Below are 23,262 nucleotides of genomic sequence, written 5' to 3'. Positions count from 1 at the left end.
AAGACAATTCTTCCTTCATTCCTCCTCATTGCTTCCTGTCATATTTCTCAGGATGTGTTCCATATTTGTACCTTTACCTTTATTTGCACGACCGTATCATTGGTTCCCGTCACTCCCACATCTCTGCGGGCTGCAGGAGGAAAGGACCATGGTTTTGCCCACCCTGGGCCTCAGGGTGCCTCCAGTAATTGTGTGTTGAATGAATGAGTGGGCAACAGGCTCTTTTTCCCTGTTGTTACAGGAACATCTGCTTCTGGGCAAGCCCCCCTCCTTAAGCACTCTCACAGCACCTGCACTCTTCCATCCTAACTCATAGTGTAATTGTAACTTATTAATTATTTCGGTGATTATCAGTTCAATGTCTTTGCCCCCATGAGGACATAGCTGGTGAGGGCAGGCAGGGGCTGGGCACGCAGCTGGAGCCCCAGTGCCTGGCAGCCAGGAGCCAGGCACTTAGTTTGGCAGATTATGGCATCGGAGGGCAAAGAAGTGTCCGGACCTCCAACCCCATTCTTCTGAAGGCTTTGATGTCTGGAGAAGCAAAGGGACTCGCCCAAGGTCACACAGTCAGATGGAAGCAAAGCCATGACTAAAACAACTTTTTTGTCTAACACACTAACTTTTCTCCAAAGCTCACATCATCTGCGAAAACTTGAGAAAACCTGCCACCCTGGGAAAACCCCTTCTGAATTCTGAGGTTTCTAACCCTTGGGGAGTCTGTGGGTTGGTCCCAGGCATCTCTTCCTTTGTCTATGGTGGTGACTCAGAACAAGACTTTCCCCCTTCCTCCCCGTAAGGGGTCTGGGGCTCAGGGACTCCCTGTACTCTGTGTCGACAGGGGCAAATTCTTTCCCTTAAGTCTCAACTCTGGTTTCTCTTCCTTGGATGTAAAACTAGGGGAGCCCCCTCTCTGTAGCCTTCCAGGGTTCTGAAGAGTCTCTGGTCCCTTTCTCTCCTCTCCTCTTCCTCAGCATCAGGGGGGAAAAAAATAATGATTTGGGACCAGAAAATGAAAAAAACTAAAGAGCAAGTGCCAAGACAGAGAGTGGGGTCCTGAGCTCTTCCACCGCCTCAGCACACCCCTGTTGTCACCTCTCTAGAACCCACTTACTCCAGTGGGGAGGAGGCGCGTCTGGGTTTGGGGATGGGGGCGAGATCAATACACCACCGGGTTTTGATGACCGCAGGCTTTCACCTTGCAGATAATGGGGTGAGCCGCGGTAAACTCTCCCCTACAGAGTGGGCTCCCCCGGCCTTAATGAGATAATCAATACTTGTTCTCGGCTTAATTTCCATCTAATTGCTCTTTAACGACGCTGGATAATGGTCCGCCTCCTGTGAGGACGGAGCTGGCTGGGAATCCGACCCGCCTCGGACTCCCGCCCCTCCCCCTCGCGGGTGGGTGCCCTCGCGCAGGTGGGACGCGGACGCACCGCGCTCTGGGGCTTGGCGGGAGCTCCCTCCGCGGGCCTCCCCGCCCCGCGCCGCCACCTGCCTGCGGCTCTCTCGCTCCCGCCGGGGGGCGCTCCAGGCCTTGGATGCGGGATCCGGGCCAAGGCTCCCAGTTCTGGGCTCCCGGTCACCCACGGGACTGGGCCGCGGAACGGCGCAGTGTCCTCGCCTCCGGCCGGCTCCTCATCCTCCCTGCTACTCGCCAGGCGAGAGAAGGTCCTCTAGACAAGCCCTTTCCTCCTTTGCCTTCCCACCCCGACACACTGAGGGGGCCAGGAGCCCCTCAGGCCTTAGGGAAGTTGCTGTGGTAATGCGTCTAGTGAGGGCTCCCACCATATTTTTCCCTGTGAGGTACCTGGACTACCTACTGCAAAGGAACCTGGCTGCTCACCACAGGCCACTCCAGCAAGGAGGGGAGGGGTCAAGGACAAGGGAGGTAGGGGTGGGGACCCCTAGGCCCCATGGCTCAGAGGCTCACACTGCCCCCCAGCTCAGACAGCCACCTGATTTCCACTCATCCCTTCTCCCACCCACCCACCTATAGTCAGGGAGGTTCCTGCCAGCACCAGCAACTCAGATATTAACTCTTTTTTTTTTTTAAATACAGTTTTATTGAGATATATTCACACACTCTACAGTCTTCCACAGTGTATAATCAGTTATTCACAGCACCATCATACATTTGTGCGTTCATCACCAGAATCAATTTCTGGACCTTTTCCTTACTCCAAAATAAAAATAAAAGCAAAAAAGAATACCTAAAATCTTTCCATCCCCTCCATGCCACCCTATTCTTAACCTAATTTTTGTCCCTATTTTCCACTCATCTGTCCATATGGATAAGGGGAGTGTGAGCCACAAGGTTTTCACAATCACAGTCACACTGTGCAAGCTACATAGTTATACAATGGTCTTCAAGAATCAAGGTCACTGGGTTGCAGTTCAACAGCTTCAGATATTTCCTTCTAGCCATTCCAACACACTAAAAACTAAAAAGTGATATCTCTATAGTGCACAAGAATACACTCCAGAGTGACCTCTTGATTCCATTTGAAATCTCTCAGCCACTGGAACCTTGTTTTGTTTCATCTCTCCTCCCCCTTTTGGTCAAGAAGATCCTCTCAATCCCACAGTGCTGGGTCCAGGCTCATCCCTAGGAGTCATTTCCTGCATTGCCAGGGGGATTTACACCCCTTGGTGTCATGTCCCATGTAGGGGAGAGGGTAGTGAGTTCACCTGCCAAGTGGACTTAGAGAGAGAGGGGGCCACATGAGATATTAACTCTTGACTTCTCCCACCTCCATGTCTCCACACTAGGAACAGCTGAGGGTCCAAGGCCTGTTGAACGTCATGGTCTGGCCTCACAGGTGACGAAACTGCCAATCTAGTTCATTTCTCTTTTCTCTTGATGCCAACCCTGAGGCACTACTGCCTCAGATGCCATGCTGCTGTAACCAACAATGTCCCCATCACATCCCCACCTCCTGATCTCTTGCCATCTGGGCACATACCTGCATTTCTACAGCTTGGCTCCTGAAAATTTATAAAACACCAGCTGCAGTTTTGGCTCCAGCTGCACTGCAACTGTAATTAGGCAGACAAAGATATACTGATAGTGGCAGGACAGTGTGATGGTCAGAACATGCCTCAGACCTAGGCAGCTCCAGATCCAACTCTTTAGCTCTCTTCCTTACTGCCAGTGTAGCTCTGGGCAAACTTACCTGACAGGCCTGAACCTTGGTTTTCTCATCTAAAGAATAAGCCTATCCCTCAAGGGGGTTTTAAGTCTGAAACAAGCTAATTTTTGTAAATTGCTTGCCACAGTGTCCAGCACATTGTAACCATTTGATAAGATGTAGCTATTGTTGTTACTGTTACTGTTATTACGTGATACAGCTGAAGGGAACATTTAGCTCAAGGATCACAAATTCAAAGCCTACAGGGGCAGGCAGGAATCTTGAGAGGGAGGCAGGCCAGGTCTGGACTGTGGTGAGCTGGAGAGGGCCGGCCCCATCTACAGCAGCAGCCAGAACTCAGCTTCAATTGTTGCTGCGTGAACCAGATCCCTCGATTTTTATGCCCCCCACCCCCCAAAAATCTGCCAGCACCAGCAGCTCAGACACAAGCTCCGAAATCTCTCACTTCCCACTTCCCTGTCTCAGCACTAGGAGCAGCTAGGGATTTTCCCTCAAGATCTCTCTGGAACATCCTGGCCTGATAATTCTGGCCAAAAAATTCTGGATTTTTATTTAAAGTTTCTCAATGTTTAAATATTGGCAATTCAATAAAAAATTTAAAACACTGTGCCAAATAAATATCTAAAGGCTGAATTCCACCCTCACTTCTTAGAAGAAACTGAGTTTCAGATGGGTCATGGCCGCTGGCAAAGCTGAGACTAGAGGCCTGGATTCTAAGACAAAACAAGGATTTCTCATAGGAGGCACTTACTAGACTGTGGGTCTTTGTTAGCTGTCATCCCCTGCAGATGCTGCCCCCTTTGTAGGCAACACCTGGCTGCTGGGCTGATGTTGGTACTTGGAAACTCCAGAAGCACAAGATCTGGGTCACAGTTGCTTTCTCTCTTGTGATAAATCCAACTTCTTTTTAAATGTTATAGAGAGAAGTGTGACAGCAAATCAATAGATGAGTACAAGTAGTAGGACCCAAGACATCTCAACCCCTAATTTAAAGCTCCATATTTAGACACACTTCTTGAGCTCAACTTCAGTGTGACTCCACTCAACAATTTTCCACTTGTGTCCCCCTGGTCTCGGGAAGTTTGCTGAGCAGAATTCTCCTGATATCCACCTTCTGTTACCTCTCTTCCTATACCATATCTTGGGGGAAATAGTAGAAAAGACCCAAAGGCATCAGGGGTTTTGTAAGGCTGAGCACATCAACATAAAGGCTACGGCTTATGGACTTTTAAACACGCTGAGTTTCCTGCTGAGCTTCATGATTATTCTTTCTAGCCCAGCACTTCTATTAGTACTGAATAGAGATGGCAGTTGTTGTCTCCTCAAAATTATACTCATCATATACTGATGTTCTTCTGGGGCCTGGGTTCCCCCTGTGTGGTTTGGTTGCCTGACTGTTAGTCTTCTTTATTTCCCATCAGCCCTTGCAGAAGCATCTCACTATTTCTTCCTTGGAATTCTAAGCATACATTAACAATTTCTGCCTTGTGTTGAAGAAATGGGTCAGTTCAGGGAATGTTGAATTTTAACCTATTGCTCAACCCCTTGGAAGCCAACATTAGACTCTTGTTATATTGTAAGAGTAAAGATTGAAAGTGGGATGTGAGCAAGGATATTGTCACAAACAAATGTCCATGATACTCTTCCTGGGGAACACTTCCTCAATACCATATAGTCTTGATGGGACTCTTGGGCAGATGGCCCCCTCCTCTTACAAGGGTTGTCTTAGTTTTGGTTCCCCAAAAAGCACATCCTGATACATTTGGAGATATTGGGTACAAGTAGTTTATTTAGGAGGTTATCCCAGAAAACACAGTGAGGGAGTGAGGAAGTGAGAGAGGGAAGGGAGGAAAACCAATAAAATGTATATTGATAAGCAGTTTACCACGGAGGGCAGCTTGAGCTCAATCCTGCTGCTGACCTTCAGCAAGATGGTATAGAATACATCCCAGAATTATCCCACTGAGAAGACACTAAGGTCCCTCACTGGATGCGGCTTGCTCCTGAGTTGTTAACTCCATGGCATTTCTAGCTTGCCCTGTGGGCCAGCCGAGCTCATTCTAGGGGCCAAAGAACTGCCACAGGCAGAGAGACCCATGAGATTGTACAGGAACTGTCTGCAGATAACCTTTGGGGTGAGGAGGGGACACCAACTGCTGCAAGGGGGAACTCATGGTCTATTCTGGCCATTCCTTGGCCACAGTAATTAATTCCCCCAACCAGGGTCAATCAAAGATATGCCTGAGATTTGATACTGATGTTTTTTCTGGGACCCTTAAGTATGATGCAGGGCAGAGATGCTTATGGCCTTCTTCCCAGGCTGCTTGGATATATTGGTGTGGCATTCAGGAGAGAGTTCTGGGCCAGAGATAGAAATTTGGGAATCATCTGGACATTGTATAAAATAATGGTGGAAGGAGTGAGGAATCATTCTAGAGGTGTCAACAGAAAGTAATCTCATTGGCCTTGCTTACAGAATATTCCATTCAAGTAAAAAATGGACTGAAGAGCCTGCCACTTCGGAGAACATCATTTGTCATCACCAAATCTTTCCTTCTGAATATGACATAATGAAAAGTGGACTTCAGCCAGTCCACTTCAACCAGTCTACCCATGCCCACAGCTTTCCCAACAGGTAGATGTAGAGTGCGAAAACGTGTGAGTATTTAGCTACGACAACTAGCTCTTTCCCTAATCACTTTTTGATAACAGTAATTTATAAAGCAACATATATGTTAAATGACATTTTGTCTAGTATTACAGATTCTACTTGCTTTTATCTTGGCATAAGCTTTAGCCTCATACCCAGAAGATGTATCTACTCACCTCATGGGTACATGAACCTATATATGTGATTAAATTTCAGTTACATACACACAGAGAGATGCACGCAAAACCTAGTGAAATCTGAATAAGTTCCATAGTTTAGTTAATAGTATTGTAACAATGTCAGTTTCCTGGTTTTGATACTTTACTATGGTTATGTAAGATGTTATCATTGGGGAAAGCTGGGTGAAGATGTACATGGGAGCTTTGCACACTGTTTTTGCAACTTCTATTACGAGTCTAAATTATTTAAAAATATAAAGTTAAAAAAAATCCAGAAGGGAAGGGAGAAATCCTTGCAAAACAGGCCATGTTAAAATCCTTAGACTCTGAAATTTTTAGTTAATGGCTAACATTAAAAAGATAGAGAATACTAAGTGTCCACAAGGATGTGGCACAGTGGGAACTCTCATAAACTGCTGGTGACTGTGTAAATTAATGTCATTTTGGAAAAGTTTGATAATATCTACTAATACATGAATAATGTTGAACACATGCTTATATGAAGTAGCGATTCCATTCCTTGGTACATCCCAATTTATACAAAGATTAAAAACCAGGTAAAATTAAAGTATAGAAGTAGAAGTGGTAATTTAGGGGAAGAGGAGGGATAATCATTGGGAGGGGGCATGACAGGGACTTGTGTGATCTTAGCAATGTTCTATTTCTTGACCTGGACGATGATTATATGGGTGTTCATTTTGTAATAATTAATTAAGATGCATATCTATTGTGCACTTTTCTGCTTGTCCATTATACTTCAAAATGAAAAAAAGTTAAAAGTAAAAGAACAAGAAATGTTGAAAGAGTCTAGATGATTTATACAACCTTCCTAAGCCTCTCAATACAAAATTTGGCTATGTCATCATGTTGCATGGTGCTACAGTCTCCATCTCAAAGGTGGATGAGAAACTTAGGGGTGAGGAAAAGGGATTTGCCTCCTGGGATATAGGGAGAACAGCAAGTGAGGAAATTTTGAACCTGATTTCTTTGTGCACGTCTTAAAGCTCATTTAACTTACCTTAATGCCTAGCTGTTCCAAAGAACTAGTTTCTCGGCTATTCCAGCTTTCATTTTGTAACATTGTTTGTAGCTGAATTACAATGGTTATTGTCCCACTTGCCTGTCCCAACATTCTACATTTGTTTTTACATTCTAGCCTATAAAAATACCTATCAAAATAGGCTCTTTATTATGAAAAATAATTTTATGAAATAAAGGAATAGTGGTCATTATGCTCAATCATTTGCCTCAGTCCAAATTCTCTTATGGTGTTTACTGATGATATAGATGATAAATATTTACATGATTGTGATCAGTATCCATATAGTCCTCTTTTTTACTTAACCTTATTTTCCTAAATATATTTTTCACTTTGACTGAGTCCACCTATTTATCATAGTACATAGCTACAAAGTATTCCATCTTAATTATCTATGTTAAGCCTTTTTGACTTAACAGATTCTAACATTCATACGAAGAAGTACAGTTCCCCTGTATCTGTCTCTAATGGGTCAGTCTAGACCATTTGTTTCACTTCTGCTTCTTCCTCAAATTTACAAGCACACTATTTTCACCTACTGTTGAAACAGGGCTTATGAAGCAGCAGGTTAGAATGTGTGGGTCCTCCCAAGTAATTTCTTACCAATTACACACTGACCCCTATATACTTTGTTTCATCTTACATTGTTAACTTGTATAGGACCCATTTCATTGTAAGCCATATTTCACAGTTATTTCATGGGTGAGTGGCTAAAAGAAAGAACTCCATGCTATGATTCACAGTGGAAAGCAAACTACATTTTATACCTCATTCCTTTTTAAGTACAAGCATCTACAGGAAAGAAAACAAAACAGGCAGAACCTCTGTTCTTCAAAAAATTGTAACTTCACTCTTTTCATGTGAATCTAATCTCCCTCATGTAGATGCAAAGGATGCTGCCACCTGCCGTGCTCTCTCCTTGCAGTACTCCCATCACCTAGGCTGGAGAATACTTTTCCTTTGGTCAAACAGTTTTGTATGAACCTTAATGCTCCGATCGAGTCAACATTTTCAAAGTATGAATATGCAAAATATTCTGCTATTTCTTTATTATTTATGACGTGCATATATGTTACAGAATGTGTTTCAGAGGCTTAATGGATAGTGTTAGATGATGAGGATCTGGGAACGAATACAGACGTTTAAATCGTATCTTATGCGAATAACTTCCTTTAAAAAGTATTTTTACAATGTAGCCTTTTCTTTGGAACAAAATCTCTATTTCAAAGCGGATCTCCTGAATAATCAACATCTTTGGTGCCTACTGTATGCACCATATTGATCTCGTCACTAACCTCAAGCACACCAGAGGGCGCTCGCTCCCCGTCTATCCAGTCTTCTCCATCAGCAACTCAGAAAATGCAGGTTCAACTTGACTTTCACACTCAGGAAAAGTCTTTGACATTTAATGCTCAAATATTTACCAAGAATCTATTGTGCGTCAAGCGTGGGGCAAGGCATGATTCCCGCTTCCAGAGGCTTAAAAGTCTAGCAAATACTGAAATTAAACAATCAAGTACAATAAAGTAGAATAAGTGAAAAGTTTCCAGGTCTGGAGTTCGTTTAAATGTCGGATCCAGGCCCTAGCAGCCTGTAGCAATTCATTAAGAGATACCGGACTGCTCCTGCTCTGTCTCCCCGCCCCCAAGATGTTTTGTCAGTCAGAGCCAGGGTCCCCCGGGTGGCTCCATTAATCAGTTTAGCACTTTCAAGTCTTCCCTCCCGCCCCCAACCATTTTAGGGCTTCTTGCAGTTCTCTTATAGTTTATTTCTGCCCTATTCTTCGGTTCCTTCAAAGACAAGGGGTTACCTACAACTATTAGCCAGAGTTGGCTCCGCCCATTCTTTTAAAACCCGCGGGCCTTTCCAGTTCTGAATTGCTAGACTTCCTGTTCTGAATCTCGCGAAGTTACGAGACATCGCGCGACGTTCACTTCTTGACCTTCCATTAAACTTTAGAGAACAGGGAGACAGTGTATCTGCCCTCGCCCGTCGGGCTCAGAATCCCTCCGGCTGGGGCCGGCGTCTGCTTGGTTCTAGAACCCCCAAGTGAGAGATCCAGGCCAAATTCAGGTGCGCTCTGTGGAGGCAGAGTCTCGGGTCGCCTCTGGCAGCTCGACCGCCTGGGGCTCTAGTGCGCATGCGGAGCCATTCCCGCGGGGCTGTGAGAGCCCGCCGCGAACTTCTGGGTTGGCCTGGGAGCCCCATCCGGTGCTGCTCCGCGGTGGGGATCCGGGGCGTTCTCGGCCGAGCCGGACTAAATGCCTCCTCCTCCCCGGCTGCAAACCGCGGTTTCCGCCCGAGACAAACTTGACTGCTACGCGGCTTCTGTAAGCTGCCTGGGGCAGGCAGGGGCGGGGCCTGGCAGACGTGGGGTATGGCTGGCAAGCCTCCAAGAAAGCGCTCCTCCCCGCACCGAGCCCAGAGTGCCACGGTGGCGCTAGTGGCGGCTGTGGGACAGAGTGCCTCCGGCCCTGCCAGTCTCCTAGCCATGGCTGTATTCCGTGGCCGGAGCGACGCCCGCCTAGGAGGCGCCCCGCCTGCCTCTCCCTGCGGCCGCTAGCCGGCTCCGACCTCTATTTTCCCCAGTCATCCGCTGGTTGAAGCACCTGCCGGATGTGGAGAGGGTGGAGGAGACCAGATATGGGAGACAGATTTAAGTGCTGAGTCTTTGGTGGAAGACTTGGTGGGGAAGAGGGATGCCGGGGCAAGCCTGCAATCGCCTCGGGGAAGCTGGCCCTGGACTGCAAGAGACATTTGGTCGGCCCTGCACTCCAGTAGCGCCAAGACATCGACATAAAATGATTTGGCACCAGAGCTTATACTGCATCCCCGTTATTACCATCCCCGACTCCCCGTACCCCCACCCCCCTCATTATTCCGCTACTATATAGCGGACCCCAGGGACTGTGAAGTCAGATGGGCGGGTAACCCGGCGTCGGCCAGAACCAAAGGAGGTCTGGGTCTTTGGGAGGAGGCGCCCGCGCCGATGCTGTTGCTGGGACTGGGAGGGCCCTGAAGTGCAGTTCTGGCTTCCCACCCCCTCGCCCAACGCCCTAGGGCCATCCACGTGATGGGCGGGCTGGGATGGTTCCGAGTTCAGGCTGCTGTCCCGGGTGGGCACTGAGAAGACCTGGACAAATCAAGCTCAACACGCACAGAGCCATGGTGGCAAGTGTCCCAAGGGTGCGCACCTGTCTATGACTCTCCTCTGCCAGTACCTGCCCATCCACATTGTCTAGCCCCAGCCTGGCTATGGGGCCTGCCATGGCCTTTCTGGAGGAAAGAGCCCACCAGCTGAACCTGGGCTGTGGGAAAGTGGAGGTGGCACCTGGTCCCACGGTGACTGCCAATCAGGATAGGCTCTAACCCCAGGGTCTCCTCCTCTTTGCTCTGCTCCCATGTGGATGTGGTGCCTGTCTTCCAGCTGCACTGGAGTCATGACCCCTTTGAGTCCTTCAAGGACGCTGAGAACTACATCAATAGCAGGGGTGCCCAGGACACAAAGTGTGTCAGTATCCAGTGACCTGAGGCTGTGAAGAGGCTGAAGGTCAGGGGCCACTGTTTCCCCAGAATCATCCACATGACTTTTGTGCCACATAAGGAGATTGGGAGTCACTTGTGCAGTGGCCAGAGTTCCAGGCCCTGAGGACTGGCTTTGCCCTAGATGAGGACCTGGTCAACCCCACTGATGCCTTCACTGTCTTTTACAGTGAGCAGAGGCCCTGGGTGTGGATCACAAGCACTGGGCAGCTAGGCCATAGCTTATGCTTCATCAGGACACAGCAGCAGAGAAGCTGCACAAGGTTCTAAGCTGAATCTTGGCATTTTGGGAGAATGAGGCAGAGGCTGCAGTCAGACCCCTACCTGAAGCAGGGGGTATAACGTCCGTGAACCTGACTAAACTAGAGGGTGGTATGGCCTATAATGTGGTACCTACCACCAAGACTGCCAGCTCTGACTTCCACATAGCACCTGGTGTGGACTTGAAGGCTTTCAAGAAACAGTTGCAGTGCTGGTACCAGGTGGCTGATGAGGGGGTCACCCTCAAGTTTGTTCAGAAGTGGACAGAGTCTCAACTGACCGTTACTGACACTTCAGACCCCTAGTGGGCTGCATTTAGTGGGTTTGCAAGGACACAAGCCTCACTCCAGAGCCTGAGATCTTCCCTGTTGGCCATCAACAGCCAGCCACTGTCTGCTCAGTGGAGGTCCCAGCCTTGGGCTTCTCTCCCATGAACCACTCTTGCCCATGGTGCTGCATGACCACAACAAGCAGCTTCATGAGGCTGTGTTTTTCTGTGGAGTCGACATATACACACATCTACTACACTGCCCTGGCCGGTGTGCTCAGCCTGCGTGGTGACAGCTGAGCCTCACGCTCCCCAACCTCCTTCCCTGGAGCTTCCGCACAGCCAGTGCCAAGGACCCCCACCCACCCACCCAATAGTAAAGTCTGCATGGGGTGGGAGTGGGGGGGGGAGTTCAGATGGGACAGGGCCTGGCAGTTCAGCCAAGTCTTTGAGCTTCCCAAAGCCCCCATCCCACCCTTACACCCCCATCCTACCCCCGCCTGCCCTCCCAGCTCCTCCCAATCCCTTCTCTGGTCCCCGCACCCCTCCCTTCCAGCTTTGGTGTCTGGTTACAGTTCCTCTATTCTCACTGTGACTTTGAGCCAGGCTAGGGGAAAGTGGCCCGCAAGGGTCCTGTGCAGCTGCATAAAATTGGCTGTTTCAGAACAGGAGGAGGGGGGTGTGTGTGAGGAGGAGGGGTGGGGAGAGGGGGTGGAGGAGCTGCTCTGAGTCCAAGTCTGAGGGCTCTCAGAGATCCTCAGGCTGGAGCAGAGGTGGCCTGCAGAGCAAGCCAACTGTGCGCCTCTTGTTTTCTTCCATCGCCTGCTTTTTCCGGACTGGAGTCACTGGGCTGCTCTGAAGGGCCTAGACCGGACACTAGGTGAGAGTCCTGGGCCTCCCCCACCCACATGCTAGGGGCATCATTCCCCCCTCCCTCCATCCTAGAGCTGTCCCTTCCCATCCACCACCGGGGCAGGAGGCATCAGCGTTGGATGATGTGTGTTGGCGGCGGAGGTGGTGGTGGTATGTGTATGTCTGAGCTTAATAACCCCTTGCTCTCACCTCTCCCCTCCCCACCAAATCCCTGGGAGCAGCCCAATCGATTTTCACCCGCCATAACTGGGTGACTCTGAGAAGGTCACTATGTCTCTATCTTGAGGGAGCACCAAGGAGACAGTGCTGGGGTCGAGCTTTGGTACAAGGAACGATGATGTTAATCTTTTCGCTCAGCCGCTGCTTCTGACCTCCTGACCTGGCTTCCTTCCCTGGCAGGGTGCCGCGAGCGCGCTGATGCCCCCAAGTGCTCGCAGGGCTTCCACCTAACCATGCCGCAGCCACCCGCAGCTGCCTCGGCGCTACCCCTGCTACTGCTGCTGGTGCTGGTGCCGACACCGCCCCCAGCCAGCGCACGGCCGGCGGGGGGCCCCGATTACCTGCGGCGCGGCTGGCTGCGGCTGCTGGCCGAGGGCGAGGGCTGCGCTCCCTGCCGGCCGGATGAGTGCGCCACGCCACGGGGCTGCCTGGCGGGCCGGGTGCGCGACGCGTGCGGCTGCTGCTGGGAATGCGCCAACCTCGAGGGCCAGCTCTGCGACCTGGACCCCAGCGCTCACTTCTACGGGCGCTGCGGCGAGCAGCTTGAGTGCCGGCTGGACGCCGGCGGCGACCTGAGCCGCGGCGAGGTGCCGGAGCCGCTGTGTGCCTGCAGCTCGCAGCGTCCGCTCTGCGGCTCCGACGGCCGCACCTACGCGCAGATCTGTCGCCTGCAGGAGGCGGCCCGCGCTCGGCCCGACGCCAACCTCACAGTGGCGCACTCGGGGCCCTGCGAATCCGGTAGGCACAACCCGGGGCCCCTACCTGCAGCACTTGGGGTTCCTCGAGGCATTGCTTCCCGGCCCCCCACGACACTAGTCTCTGGCCAGCGGAGCGAAACAGACGAGGCCGGGGAGGCCTAGAGGCCAGAATCAGAGCCTTCCAGTCCACAGAGGCCGCTGCCCGAAGGTGCCAGTCCCGAGCTTTGGCAGCAAGCTGCGTCAGCTGAGCTCCAGACCTGGCTCCCAGGGACTGACCCCTCTGAGGGAGCAGGATCCCTAGCCCATGGTTGGCTGCAAAATTTACAGAGTGAGGAGACCCCCCGGACTTTCCCCAGACCTGCTGAAGCCCAGAAAGCTAGGCTTTTGGGTTCCTGGGTGATGCAATCAGGTTTCATTTGTTTGAGTTGTTGACCCAGTCTCACCTCCCACCCCCCTTTTCCTGCATTTAGGGATTAGTGAAGGGGAGGCAGCTCTTCAAGCTTCCCCTTCCCCCCAGGATGCTGAGGGCCATCCAGTCCTCGAGTTTTCTTTGGAGGCTTCGGTAACTTTCACTTCCTGAGCCCCAGCAGGGGTCTGCCTTGACTGAGGTGGCCAGGAAAGCAGACACCCTGTGGGGGTCTTACACTTTCTCCCCCACTCCTCCAGGCTTCCTGTCCGCTGCCCAGACCTGGTTTCAGGTTCTCTGCTTTTACCAAGAGAGCCCCCATGGTGTTGGGGGTGGGGGAAGATTGTTTTGGGAGCTTTGGGAACTGGGCCTGGTTAGAAAAGGGGAGGGTGGCAGAGGGAGGTGGAGGTACTGGTTACAAGCATGGCAGGTTGGAGGTGGAAGGCGGGCCCTCAGGGTGGTATGAGGACAGGGGAGCAATCAGGGACAGGTTGTTGCTGCCAAGTTCAGGTGTGAGTCTGCGTGCTTGTTTGGGCATTGTGTCTGCATGGCTGTGTGTGTGTGCACATCTCCATATCTGCATTTGATGTGTACCTGCATCTACATTTTTGTGTACATGTCAGTGTATGTATGGGGGTGTATGTCCTCAGTGCATATTGTGTTCCCGCCCACAAACAAGTCCATGATGGTTTGTACATCGGGTTCTTGCTGGCCTGGATGTGCCATCCTGTTCTCAGCCTCCCACCTCCACCCCTAGTGCCATCCTGTTCTCAGCCTCCCACTTCTACTCCTAGAGCCCCAGATCGTGTCGCACCCATACGATGCTTGGAATGTGACTGGGCAGGACGTGATCTTTGGCTGTGAGGTGTTTGCTTACCCCATGGCCTCCATCGAGTGGAGGAAGGATGGCCTGGACATCCAGCTGCCAGGGGATGACCCCCACATCTCTGTGCAGGTAGGGGCAGGGAGCAGAGGCTTTCCTGGGCAGCTCAGGGCCCCCCTAGAAGGACCCTGCTGACTCCTCCTCTGGCTCCAGTTTAGGGGGGGACCCCAGAGGTTCGAGGTGACGGGCTGGCTACAGATCCAGGATGTGCGTCCCAGCGATGAGGGCACCTACCGCTGCCTTGCCCGCAATGCCCTGGGCCAGGTCGAGGCCCCAGCTAGCCTGATGGTGCTCACACCGGGTAAGGGAGAGCTCTGAGCTCGAGTCTGGGGGCATGGTGGTGGATTAGGGCCACTGAATGTGTGTGTAAGGAATGGAGCCAGTGTGTGTATGTGCATGTGGGTGCCCACAGAAGCATGGCTTTCCCAGACTGGGAAATGGCACCAACAGCCCCTCTCTCCTTTGCCCATGTGTGTTTACAGACCAGCTGAACTCCACAGGCATCCCCCGGCTTCTGTCCCTGAACCTGCTTCCTGAGGAGGAGGCTGAGAGTGAAGAGGGTGAAGATTACTACTAGGTCCAGAGCCCTGGGCCGGGGGCTGGATGAGTGGGCAGAGTGTTCATCCTTGCTCTTGAAAAGACCTGGGAAGTGGAGGGGGAGCAGTGCCCCTTCCCTGATTGTTTAATGCCCTTGGCAGGGGGCAGCATGGTGTAGGGGGAGACAGAAGTTAGGGGAAGGGAAGGAGAGAGGTGGAGACCAGGAGAGGTAGGATGCAGAGGGGCTCATGCAGGAGACATTCTGGCCAGGACAGCTGTCTGTCGGTCATCAGGCTGGGGTGGTGGGCAAGAGGGGTCAGAGCAGACAGAAAGTGGTACACACCCCAGGATCCTCCACTTCTGGGCAGCCCTCCTTCCAGCCCAGCCCAGCCAGTCTCTCCTAACTTCCCCCACCCCCACCCCCACCCCCACCCCAGACCCTTTTTCCAGTTATTTTCCTGGTCCCTAAACTTTGCCTGGCTTCAGTTTACCCTTCCTCAAAACTCACCTTCCACAAGTCTTCCCTCTCTTAAATTCCAGTTGCCCTTATTAACTGCAGTCCTCTCGGCTGTTTGTCGTCTGCTGGGCAGGTGAGGACAGTAGAGCATGGTTCAGTTCAGTGCAGTTTGATCGGCAAGCCTGATTTTTCCCATTAGTCTGGAAATACCCGGAGGCCAGCACCATGTCCTCTACCACTCTGTATCTGGACGATGCCTAGCACAGGACTAGGTCCATAATAGGCACCCAATAAAGATTGTGAACAAACCGAGACAGGTGCACAGATGGTTCATGCAAAAGTGCGCACAAAACCCACATTTCCTTGGGACGCCTTCAGGGCAAGTAGGCTTCTAGCTTCCAGAAGCTGCAGGTCCTGCTCTCTAAGCACATGCCTGCTGGATGTGCAGAGAGAAGGCTTGAGCTCCAGCCTACCCTGCCTCTCAGGAGGAAGGCTGGAGCCATTCTGATGGAGAGGGAGGGTATCCTGCTAGGCTTCACTCCACTGGGGTAGGGTAGAGAGGTAGACACCTATCCCTCTGTTCATCTCACTCTGGCTCTCTCTCCGGGCACACTGGGGTCGCCAGGTCAATGTGGAGAGGACTGCAGTATGCATACAGACTGGGTGGAGGGGATAAGTTTGGCCACTATAAGGGCTGCTCCCTTCCCCAGTTGCCATAAGGGAATCCACTTATTTTTCCGGGGAACCCAGACAAAGTCGTGGTAAGCCTGTTTCCTCATCTCCTCTGATTGTGACCAGTCCTGTCTCACAGAACCGGGCTCTATGGCTCCCGGAATCACTTCTCCCACTCTCCTTACCTGACCAGGGAACACTGGACTTAGGGACACTGGAGAGACTCAGGGTTGGGAAAATGTTTATTGGACGATTAAATAAGTGAATGAAAGAATAAGTCAGCAAGGCCAAGATCCTGTGTATGGATGGCGACGGCCTCCTAAGCTCCTGGGCTCCACCCGGAGCCTGGCGCCACCACGGGAGGGACTGTCGGCTCGGCGTCTGAGCTTTTGCTCTGGGGCCCATCGCAGGGAGCCCGGCCTCCTGGGAGGGGCGTAGCCCGGAACCCCAACGCGGGGGCTTGGCCGCCCCTTCCGCGGACCCGCACGGCGCCTCCATCTGCTGTGACCTTGCACGAGGACAGTTCTGGCCGCCCCTGGAGTCGCACCCGACAGTGCGCTCAGGTTGGATACTTAGAGCGCATTCCAAGGCGACCACGGAAACCCGAGCAGGGGTGTGGCGGGGGCCATACCGTGCAGCACTGGGACCAGAAGGAGGTCTGCTGCTCTGGGTCCCGGCGGTTGCGGGGGAATCCGCCCCTGGCTCGTTCTTCGCCTTGGTTTCCCACCAAGGCGCCCTCTGGCGTCTCCATCGATCCTGCCGCGCCCATCTGCAGAGCAGTCTCCAGGCAAAAGGCCCGTGAGAGAGTCACACGGGGGGCAATCCACACTCCTCGATGGCATTTCCAGACACTGTGGGATAATCCAGTGCAGCTTCCTTGCATCCTTGAGGCCTCAGTTTCCCCTTCCGCGCGCGGCCCTGCAGGTTCAGCCCCACAGCCTGGAATGAGAGGAGTCCTGCTGGCCCCTCCCCGCCTCTGCTCCAGTGGACGGGTTTTAATAACGTCGCTGGAAAGTGACACGCAATTTATTATTAAAGTAATGCGGGCGCGGGGACGGGAAAGGTTTAATAAACGCGCTGAGATGCCGAGGATTATTCACCGCAAATAAATGAGAGCGCGGGCGGCGTTTTAATAAATAATTTCCCGCCGCTCCCGGGGGAGGAGAGGGGAGGGCGAGGGGGGAACAGACGCTGCCGTAACTCGCCTCCCCGCGCGCCTTCCAGCCTTCCCCGCGTTTTTCGTCCTAGGTTGCTCACACCCAAGATGTGAGGTTCCAGGGGCATCAACCCGGAGTGGTCCAGGCCTGGGGGTGGGAGATTTGTCCCACCCTATTTCCCCCACCTCTGGGATTTTAAGTAGTTTACTTAAGGTGCAAGGAATGCGCTTCCTTTCGACTCCAAACCGGGAGATCCGGAGTCCGGCGCGGGAGTCCAGTGCGGACCGGGCCACGAAATGTTGTCCCGGACCAGCGCCTCCCAAGCCCAGGCTCCCAGGTCCCGGGGCCCCGCCATTCTCCTCCCTGCCCCTGGCAGACATGCGCTGGGCCTCCGTCTCTTCTCCAAGACGAGGTGGGGGGAGTTGGCTGGAGCGGGATGTGGGGGCAAGTGCGTGGGTGCCGCGGGCCTGTAAATGACCCTGCCTCCCTCCTGTGGCCGTCGCGGGGAATGGGGTCGGTGAGTCTGGCTGCCTTACCACGAAGGCTCGGAAGAGGAGTCCTTGGGCCGCGCAGGCCTGAGCAGAGGGAGTCCAGGAGGAGTCCAACCCTGGCCCGCGGGGGAACGAGGGTCGACTTGAGGGACGAGCAGAGCCCGAGCCTCAAATGGAAGACCGCCCCTCCAACCGAGGCCCGCGAGGATGAATCCGACCTCGGAGAGAGCCGCGATTTCAGACTTTGGGGACAGAGGACACCCCCACCGCTCTCGCCTGGGGTAGCACCTTTCCGTGGGTTTTCGCAGGGGCAGAAAGAGGTGACATGTCTGGCGACACCTCTGGGAGTACAGGAATTGGCGAACGAGTGCCATCTGGTGGATGTTTCTGGTTATGGCAGCCAGACCCGGGGCCAGGAGTCTTGAGACAGTTAACTTGACGGGGGAAAAGCAGTAAACTGCGGCTTGTATTTGTATTTATTTAGTATATGTGTATGTGCATTTGTGGGTAATATATATGTTGTATCTATATGTAGTGTCTATAATATGTTATAGTATTTGTATGTGTAGTTATACACATATGGTAGTTATGAGTATGCATTTACATGTGTATATATACATGCATGTATGTGTATACATTACAACAGATGCTATGTATGTGGATTATCTAAATGTGTATATATGGATGTTGCTATATCTGTAGGTGTGTATGTGTATGTGTGGGCATGAGCATTGTATATATTGATGTATTTTTTACATGTGTACATCCTTGGATGTATGCATTTATGGTAAGCATATGTTTCATTACATGTCATTCTTTCAACAGATACTATGTGTCATCACTGTCATAGGGGCTGGGGATACATCATGGAACAAAACACTGTCCTTGCCCTTATGGAGGTTACAGCTAGTCTAAATGTAGATGTGTGTGTGAACATATGTATCTTTACATTCATTATGTGGTATCTGTGCATGTTTCCAGGATAACAAGAGCACATATATGTAACTCCGTTTATCTGTGTATGTGTGAATGGTAGACGGACTTAAACACTACTCTGCTCAGCCTGGGGATTCCATGGATTTTTACTCAAAAGCACGTGTCCTGTAACCTAGGACTCTGTTTTAGGTGTGGGGGCAGCTGAGGGCAGACGGAAGGAGTCTGGAGACATAGGCCAATGGCCTCCCAGGGCATATTTTCAGTATTTCCTCAGCCCTGTGAATGACTGGAGTCTTTCTAAACAGGGAGCAGCTATGTAAGTCCACTTATGGTGCTGGTTTGAATGTATTATGTCCCCCCAAACACCATGTTCTTTAATGCAGTCTTGTGGGGGCAGACGTATTAGTGTTGAATAGATTGGAATCTTTGGATTAGGTTGTTTCCATGGAGATGTGACCCACCAAACTGTGGGTAATAACTTTGAGTAGATTATTTCCATGGAGGTGTGGTCCTGCCCATTCAGCATGGGACTTGATTAATTTACTGGAGCCCGATAAAAGCTCACAAACAGAAGGACCTTGGAGCTGCTGCAGCCAAGAGAGACATTTTGGAGATGGCCATTGAAAGCAGACTTTTGCTAGTCCCGAGTTTGCCAGGGAGAAACTAAGAGAACACCCCCAGATGCCTAGAGAGCAACATCCTGGGAGAAAGTCATTTTGAATCCAGAGCCACTGAGCAAATGACAGCCACATGCCTTCCCAAATGACAGAGGACTTCCGGATGTTATTGGCCTTCCTTCAGTGAAGGTATACTCATTTTGGTGCCTTAATTTGGACATTTTCATGGCCTTCAGACTATAAATTTGTAACCAAATAAACCCCCTTTATAAAAACCAATCCATTTCTGGTATTCTGCATAACAGCAGCATTAGCAAACTGAAAAAATGGTAATGAAGTATGAACCAAGGTCAAGTGTCATCTCTTCTTTCAATGTGGAGCAGTTTAGGAAGAAGGATGATGGGGGATAATGGGGTCTGAGGGCAGCGATGGGTCCCTTAGTGAGAGATTTGGAGAGGCGAGTTCTGGGAGGGAGCTGTGGGAGATAATGATGAGTGCTTGAGGACTCAAGGGGGAACTGGGAGGTTGGCTAAAGATAGGGCCTGAGGGGAGTAATAAGGTCAAGATCAGGGATGGAGTTGGGGGTAGGGCACAGAGATAGAGGCTCTAGTGGCAGAGATACACCAGTCACGGAATAGAAACTGGAAGCCAGCACAGAAAGTCATTCCTGCCTTTCCCCTTCCCCTCCTTACCCATGCTGGGGCCCCTGGCATTCTCTGGCCTTCTCTCTGCTCAAGCTGGGCCCCAGATGTCCTGGGGCAGAGGAGGAGAGCTTAGGTCCCAGGACTCAACGGGGCATAGGTGACTCACTGGTGGGCAGGGTGGGTCAGGACGTACAACACCACTGTCTTGTGGAGCCTCATCCCAGCCACCTAGGCCAGTGCCCACCCAGCTGCCATTACAGCTTCCAATTTGGGTTCAGCTCAGGGGGTTCAAACCAGGGTGGGGCATGGACCTGGAAAAGGTCACCGAGCATCCATAACCCCCTCCCACACTCCTAGGGTTGACCTGGGAAAGTACTTCTGAATGATTTCTTCCTCCTTCCCCTCTTTTTGCTAGATGTTTTTCAGACCCAGTCACAGCCAGGAGTCATCAGGCACCATCCTAACTTGGTTGATGGTAACACCTCAGGCCTGTCCCCTTCCTTCTCACCCTCCCTTGCGGGACGACTTCACCTACAAACCAGAGTCTCTGCCATTTCTGTCCCCTCATAGCCTCTCCGTTCTTCATTTCAGTCCCTCTTTTCTTCCCAGCATTGAGATCTTAGCTCCCTGGGCTGTGTCCTCCTGCTGGGAGCAGGGGACGGGCTGAGGATACAGGCTGGTTCCTGGCCTGGATTTATTTTTTTTAATTTTGTCTGAACAGTGACAAAAGTCCAGTGTTGGTGATGAATGTTACTCCACAATCAAGCCTCATGCCCTCCCCTTGGTGGGGAGCCCTTGGGAGGAGAGATAAACTGAAGGTACTGAAATAAGGTCTGGGGAAAGAGACAGGGTCTCCTTGAGAAGTGACAAGAACCTCAAGAGAAGTAATGGAGTCTCCCAGGATGAGGGTTGGGGACTCTGGGGATGATGACGAGGGTTTCTGGAATTTCTGGTGGGGGTCTCTTGGGAGAGTGGTCTCTAAATGGTAATTATGGGCCTTTGGGAGCAGAAATGAGGACTCTGAGGTCAAGGATAGTCATGGGGGTGGACATGAGATTCTTCGGTACAGGTTTGCATCTCAGTTCTACTGCTCTCCGAGAGCATACCCTGGGTAGTTTCTTAACCTCCCTTATTCTGTGTTCTCCTCTGTGAAATACTCATAAAATCTACTCTGTAGGGGTTGTGATAAAGATTAGAGATTTTATAAGTAATCTCTCTGGAACAAAATAGATGTTCAACAAATAGTCAATTTTACTATTACTATTTCTGGGCAGGTGGTCTGCCTGGGGATGGGTTGATGGGGCCTAGTTTAGAGGTTCCTGCTGAACAGTGTGAGTTGGAAGGTGGAAGTCTTGGTGCCTGCCTGGAGGAGACCTTAGGTGTTGGGCCTTAGGAGGAAGGGAAGGGCTGATGCAGGGACTGGGCTTCCAGAGAGCTTGGCAGTTGTTACCTCTACCCCCCTCCCCAACCCTCCTCAGGGAGCCCCTGTCAGAACCCAGGGCTCTAGCTCTAGACTTGCAAGGAGGGGCGTCCCCCAAACTCACTTCCATCCATCTCTTTTATCTGGGCTGCTGAAGGGCTGGAGCTCCGATGGGGCCTCTGATGGGGAACAGATACAGACCAGGCGGAAGCAGCCGGAACTGCACTGAGCTGGAGCTGAGGACTGGGCCAGGGGGTCAGTGGAGACAGATAAAACTCAGAGCAGCTGGGGGCTCAGGGGATCAGTGGGGAGGGGCGGCAAGGGCAGCAGGGGCCGAGGGCTAGCTAGGTCCTGGGAGGAGACAAGGGCCAGAAACTTCTAATGGGGACCAGTGTCCATCAAGGACTTCAAATGGCCAGACAAGATCTCTAATATCTCCTGGGGAGGAAGGAAGGGACAGAGACCCCCCCAAGCACACACACCAGATGTGGGTGCATGAAGGCCAGGGTGTCTTCCAGGGATGGGGGTTGGGATCAGGGAGAAGCTGAGACTTAGAAGAGGGAGGAAACCTCAAGGGCTGGTCTGAGGCAAGGGTTCTGGGGGCTGCCTCACCTTTCAGATGGAGATGGGAAAAGAGTTGGTAAGCAATTCTGCGATTTTAGTTCCTGTTTTAATCAACTTTGAAGGGCTTGGGGCCTCCCCGAATGCCAGGGAAAGGAGAAGAGCAGACGTTTATTTTCCTCTTTTCCCTTTTAAAGACAATTTTATTAAATCACTTTGTTTTCATTCTGGCTTGAACCTGGGGCATTTAAATGGAAAAGTAATTATTTCACCTTGTTTGCTTATGGAAGAGGAGAGTCGGGAGACGGAGGGTAGCAGTGAGAGGAAGAGGGCTAGCACACACACATGTGCACACACAGCCACGCTCCACTCACACCAGGACCAACGTCCATGCACACATCCATGTGCCCTCAGAAAGACACATCTGCCCACCCCTCCCAAATGCAGACACCTCAATACTTGCAAGCACACCCCCCCACCCACTCCCTGTTCTCCTGAAGACACACTCCTTCACCCAGGCCACACTTACAGGCTAAAGCTCTCTCTGTCTCTCTCTCTCACACACACACACACACATGCACACACACACACAACACTGGACTCATGGTCCAGGCCCCCTCATAGGCACCACAGATACCCTCTTCCAAGTATCTGTGGGCACATATGTGCACACACACATGCACAGACACACACACAAGCATGCACATGGACACACACATCCAGGTACTCTCCAGGCGATGGGGTTACATCATTGCAAGGACATTCATGATCAGACACAATGACACACACTCATCCCCAAACACAGAAACGCACCAGGACAAGGACAACTCGGCACAGACTTGGGTGAGGGGAGCATTGTCATGGAGAAGATGGAGGAGTGGTGGAACCTTCCTCTCACTGGGGTTCCTGGGCCCCCAAATCTACCTACCCTCCCACCCCACCCCTGCTCCATGAGCCCCTGTAATGGCCTCTGAATGGTGGCTTGTGACCTCGGTTTCTGCGCCTCTGGGAAAGGGTGGCTTCCTGCTTCCCACCCGCCTCCTACCCCAGATGGCTGGAGCAGGACCTGAGAGGTGCCCAGAGCTCTGCTGGGCTCAGCCGCCCCGCCAGGACCCGGGTTCTAACTGCGGCTTTCCCGCCCATCCCCTGCTGCGTGAGCCGGCGGCGGAGGGGTTAAACCTCAGCGGCGCGCCCCCTCCGCCCCCACCCCCGGCTGGTACTTCGAGGGCCGGTCCGCGGGAGCCATACCTGTACTTTGTCTTCATCTGTCACCCCTTCTGACAGTCAGATACATCTTGTGGTGGGGGTGCGCGGGGGGGGGGCGGGGGAGCCATAATTAACCTCTCCCCTCATCCCCCAAATGCTGCTGCCTCGGCCGCCCCAGTGGCAGCAGGGTTTTCAAGAGAGAAGGAGGCAGGGAAGGGGAAGGAATGGAGACGGGAAGAGGACGAGGGGAGAAAGCGGGAAAGGAGGGGGCGAGAGAGAGCGAGAGAGGAGAGGGAGAGGGAGAGATGAGAGAGGGGGGGTGGGGAGAGGTGACTGAGGGACAGGAGAAAGCCCACGTGCTAACACCCCTTCCCCCAGCATCTGAGTTCTGGCCCC

At 51.9% G+C, this 23,262-nt stretch overlaps 2 protein-coding genes and 1 pseudogene across 6 annotated transcripts; 2 read left to right on the top strand and 1 right to left on the bottom strand.

Moving 5' to 3' along the window:
- The first annotated feature begins 9,013 nt into the window (after positions 1-9,013).
- LOC119510484 lies at positions 9,014-11,395 on the top strand (annotated as a pseudogene).
- Positions 11,396-11,813: 418 nt separating this feature from the next.
- Positions 11,814-15,474, top strand: KAZALD1 (Kazal type serine peptidase inhibitor domain 1). Its single transcript, XM_037804669.1, has 5 exons — positions 11,814-11,969; positions 12,362-12,919; positions 14,080-14,240; positions 14,322-14,469; positions 14,651-15,474. The coding sequence occupies exons 2-5, from the start codon at positions 12,415-12,417 to the stop codon at positions 14,743-14,745; spliced, it is 909 nt and encodes a 302-aa protein (XP_037660597.1). The 5' UTR covers positions 11,814-11,969; positions 12,362-12,414; the 3' UTR covers positions 14,746-15,474.
- A 598-nt stretch (positions 15,475-16,072) lies between these two features.
- LOC119510385 lies at positions 16,073-23,059 on the bottom strand. Of its 5 annotated transcripts, none has more exons than XM_037804674.1 (3): positions 22,909-23,059; positions 17,528-17,700; positions 16,073-16,841 (listed from the first exon to the last, which is right to left on the bottom strand). In XM_037804674.1, the coding sequence occupies exons 1-3, from the start codon at positions 22,923-22,925 to the stop codon at positions 16,642-16,644; spliced, it is 390 nt and encodes a 129-aa protein (XP_037660602.1). In that variant the 5' UTR covers positions 22,926-23,059; the 3' UTR covers positions 16,073-16,641. The 5 variants fall into 5 exon arrangements, with proteins under 5 accessions (XP_037660602.1, XP_037660599.1, XP_037660601.1 ...); XM_037804671.1 differs by having other exon boundaries at positions 16,073-16,752; XM_037804673.1 differs by having other exon boundaries at positions 16,073-16,752; positions 17,528-17,598.
- Positions 23,060-23,262: the final 203 nt, after the last annotated feature.

The sequence above is a fragment of the Choloepus didactylus genome, chromosome 15, assembly GCF_015220235.1.
Source record: "Choloepus didactylus isolate mChoDid1 chromosome 15, mChoDid1.pri, whole genome shotgun sequence".
NCBI classification, from domain to species: Eukaryota; Metazoa; Chordata; class Mammalia; order Pilosa; family Megalonychidae; genus Choloepus; species Choloepus didactylus.
Note: the sequence above shows the minus strand (reverse complement) of the source record. Positions and strands in the feature narration are given on the sequence as shown.

Excerpts from the sequence above, each read along its gene's own strand:
- KAZALD1 (XM_037804669.1), top strand. The coding sequence starts at position 12,415 with ATGCCGCAGCCACCCGCAGCTGCCTCGGCGCTACCCCTGCTACTGCTG. Across the intron at positions 14,241-14,321 it reads ACCCCCACATCTCTGTGCAG|TTTAGGGGGGGACCCCAGAG; the intron begins GTAGGGGCAGGG and ends CTCTGGCTCCAG. Across the intron at positions 14,470-14,650 it reads CCTGATGGTGCTCACACCGG|ACCAGCTGAACTCCACAGGC; the intron begins GTAAGGGAGAGC and ends GTGTGTTTACAG.
- LOC119510385 (XM_037804670.1), bottom strand. Across the intron at positions 16,842-17,527 it reads TCCTCTTCCGAGCCTTCGTG|CGACGTTATTAAAACCCGTC; the intron begins GTAAGGCAGCCA and ends GTCACTTTCCAG.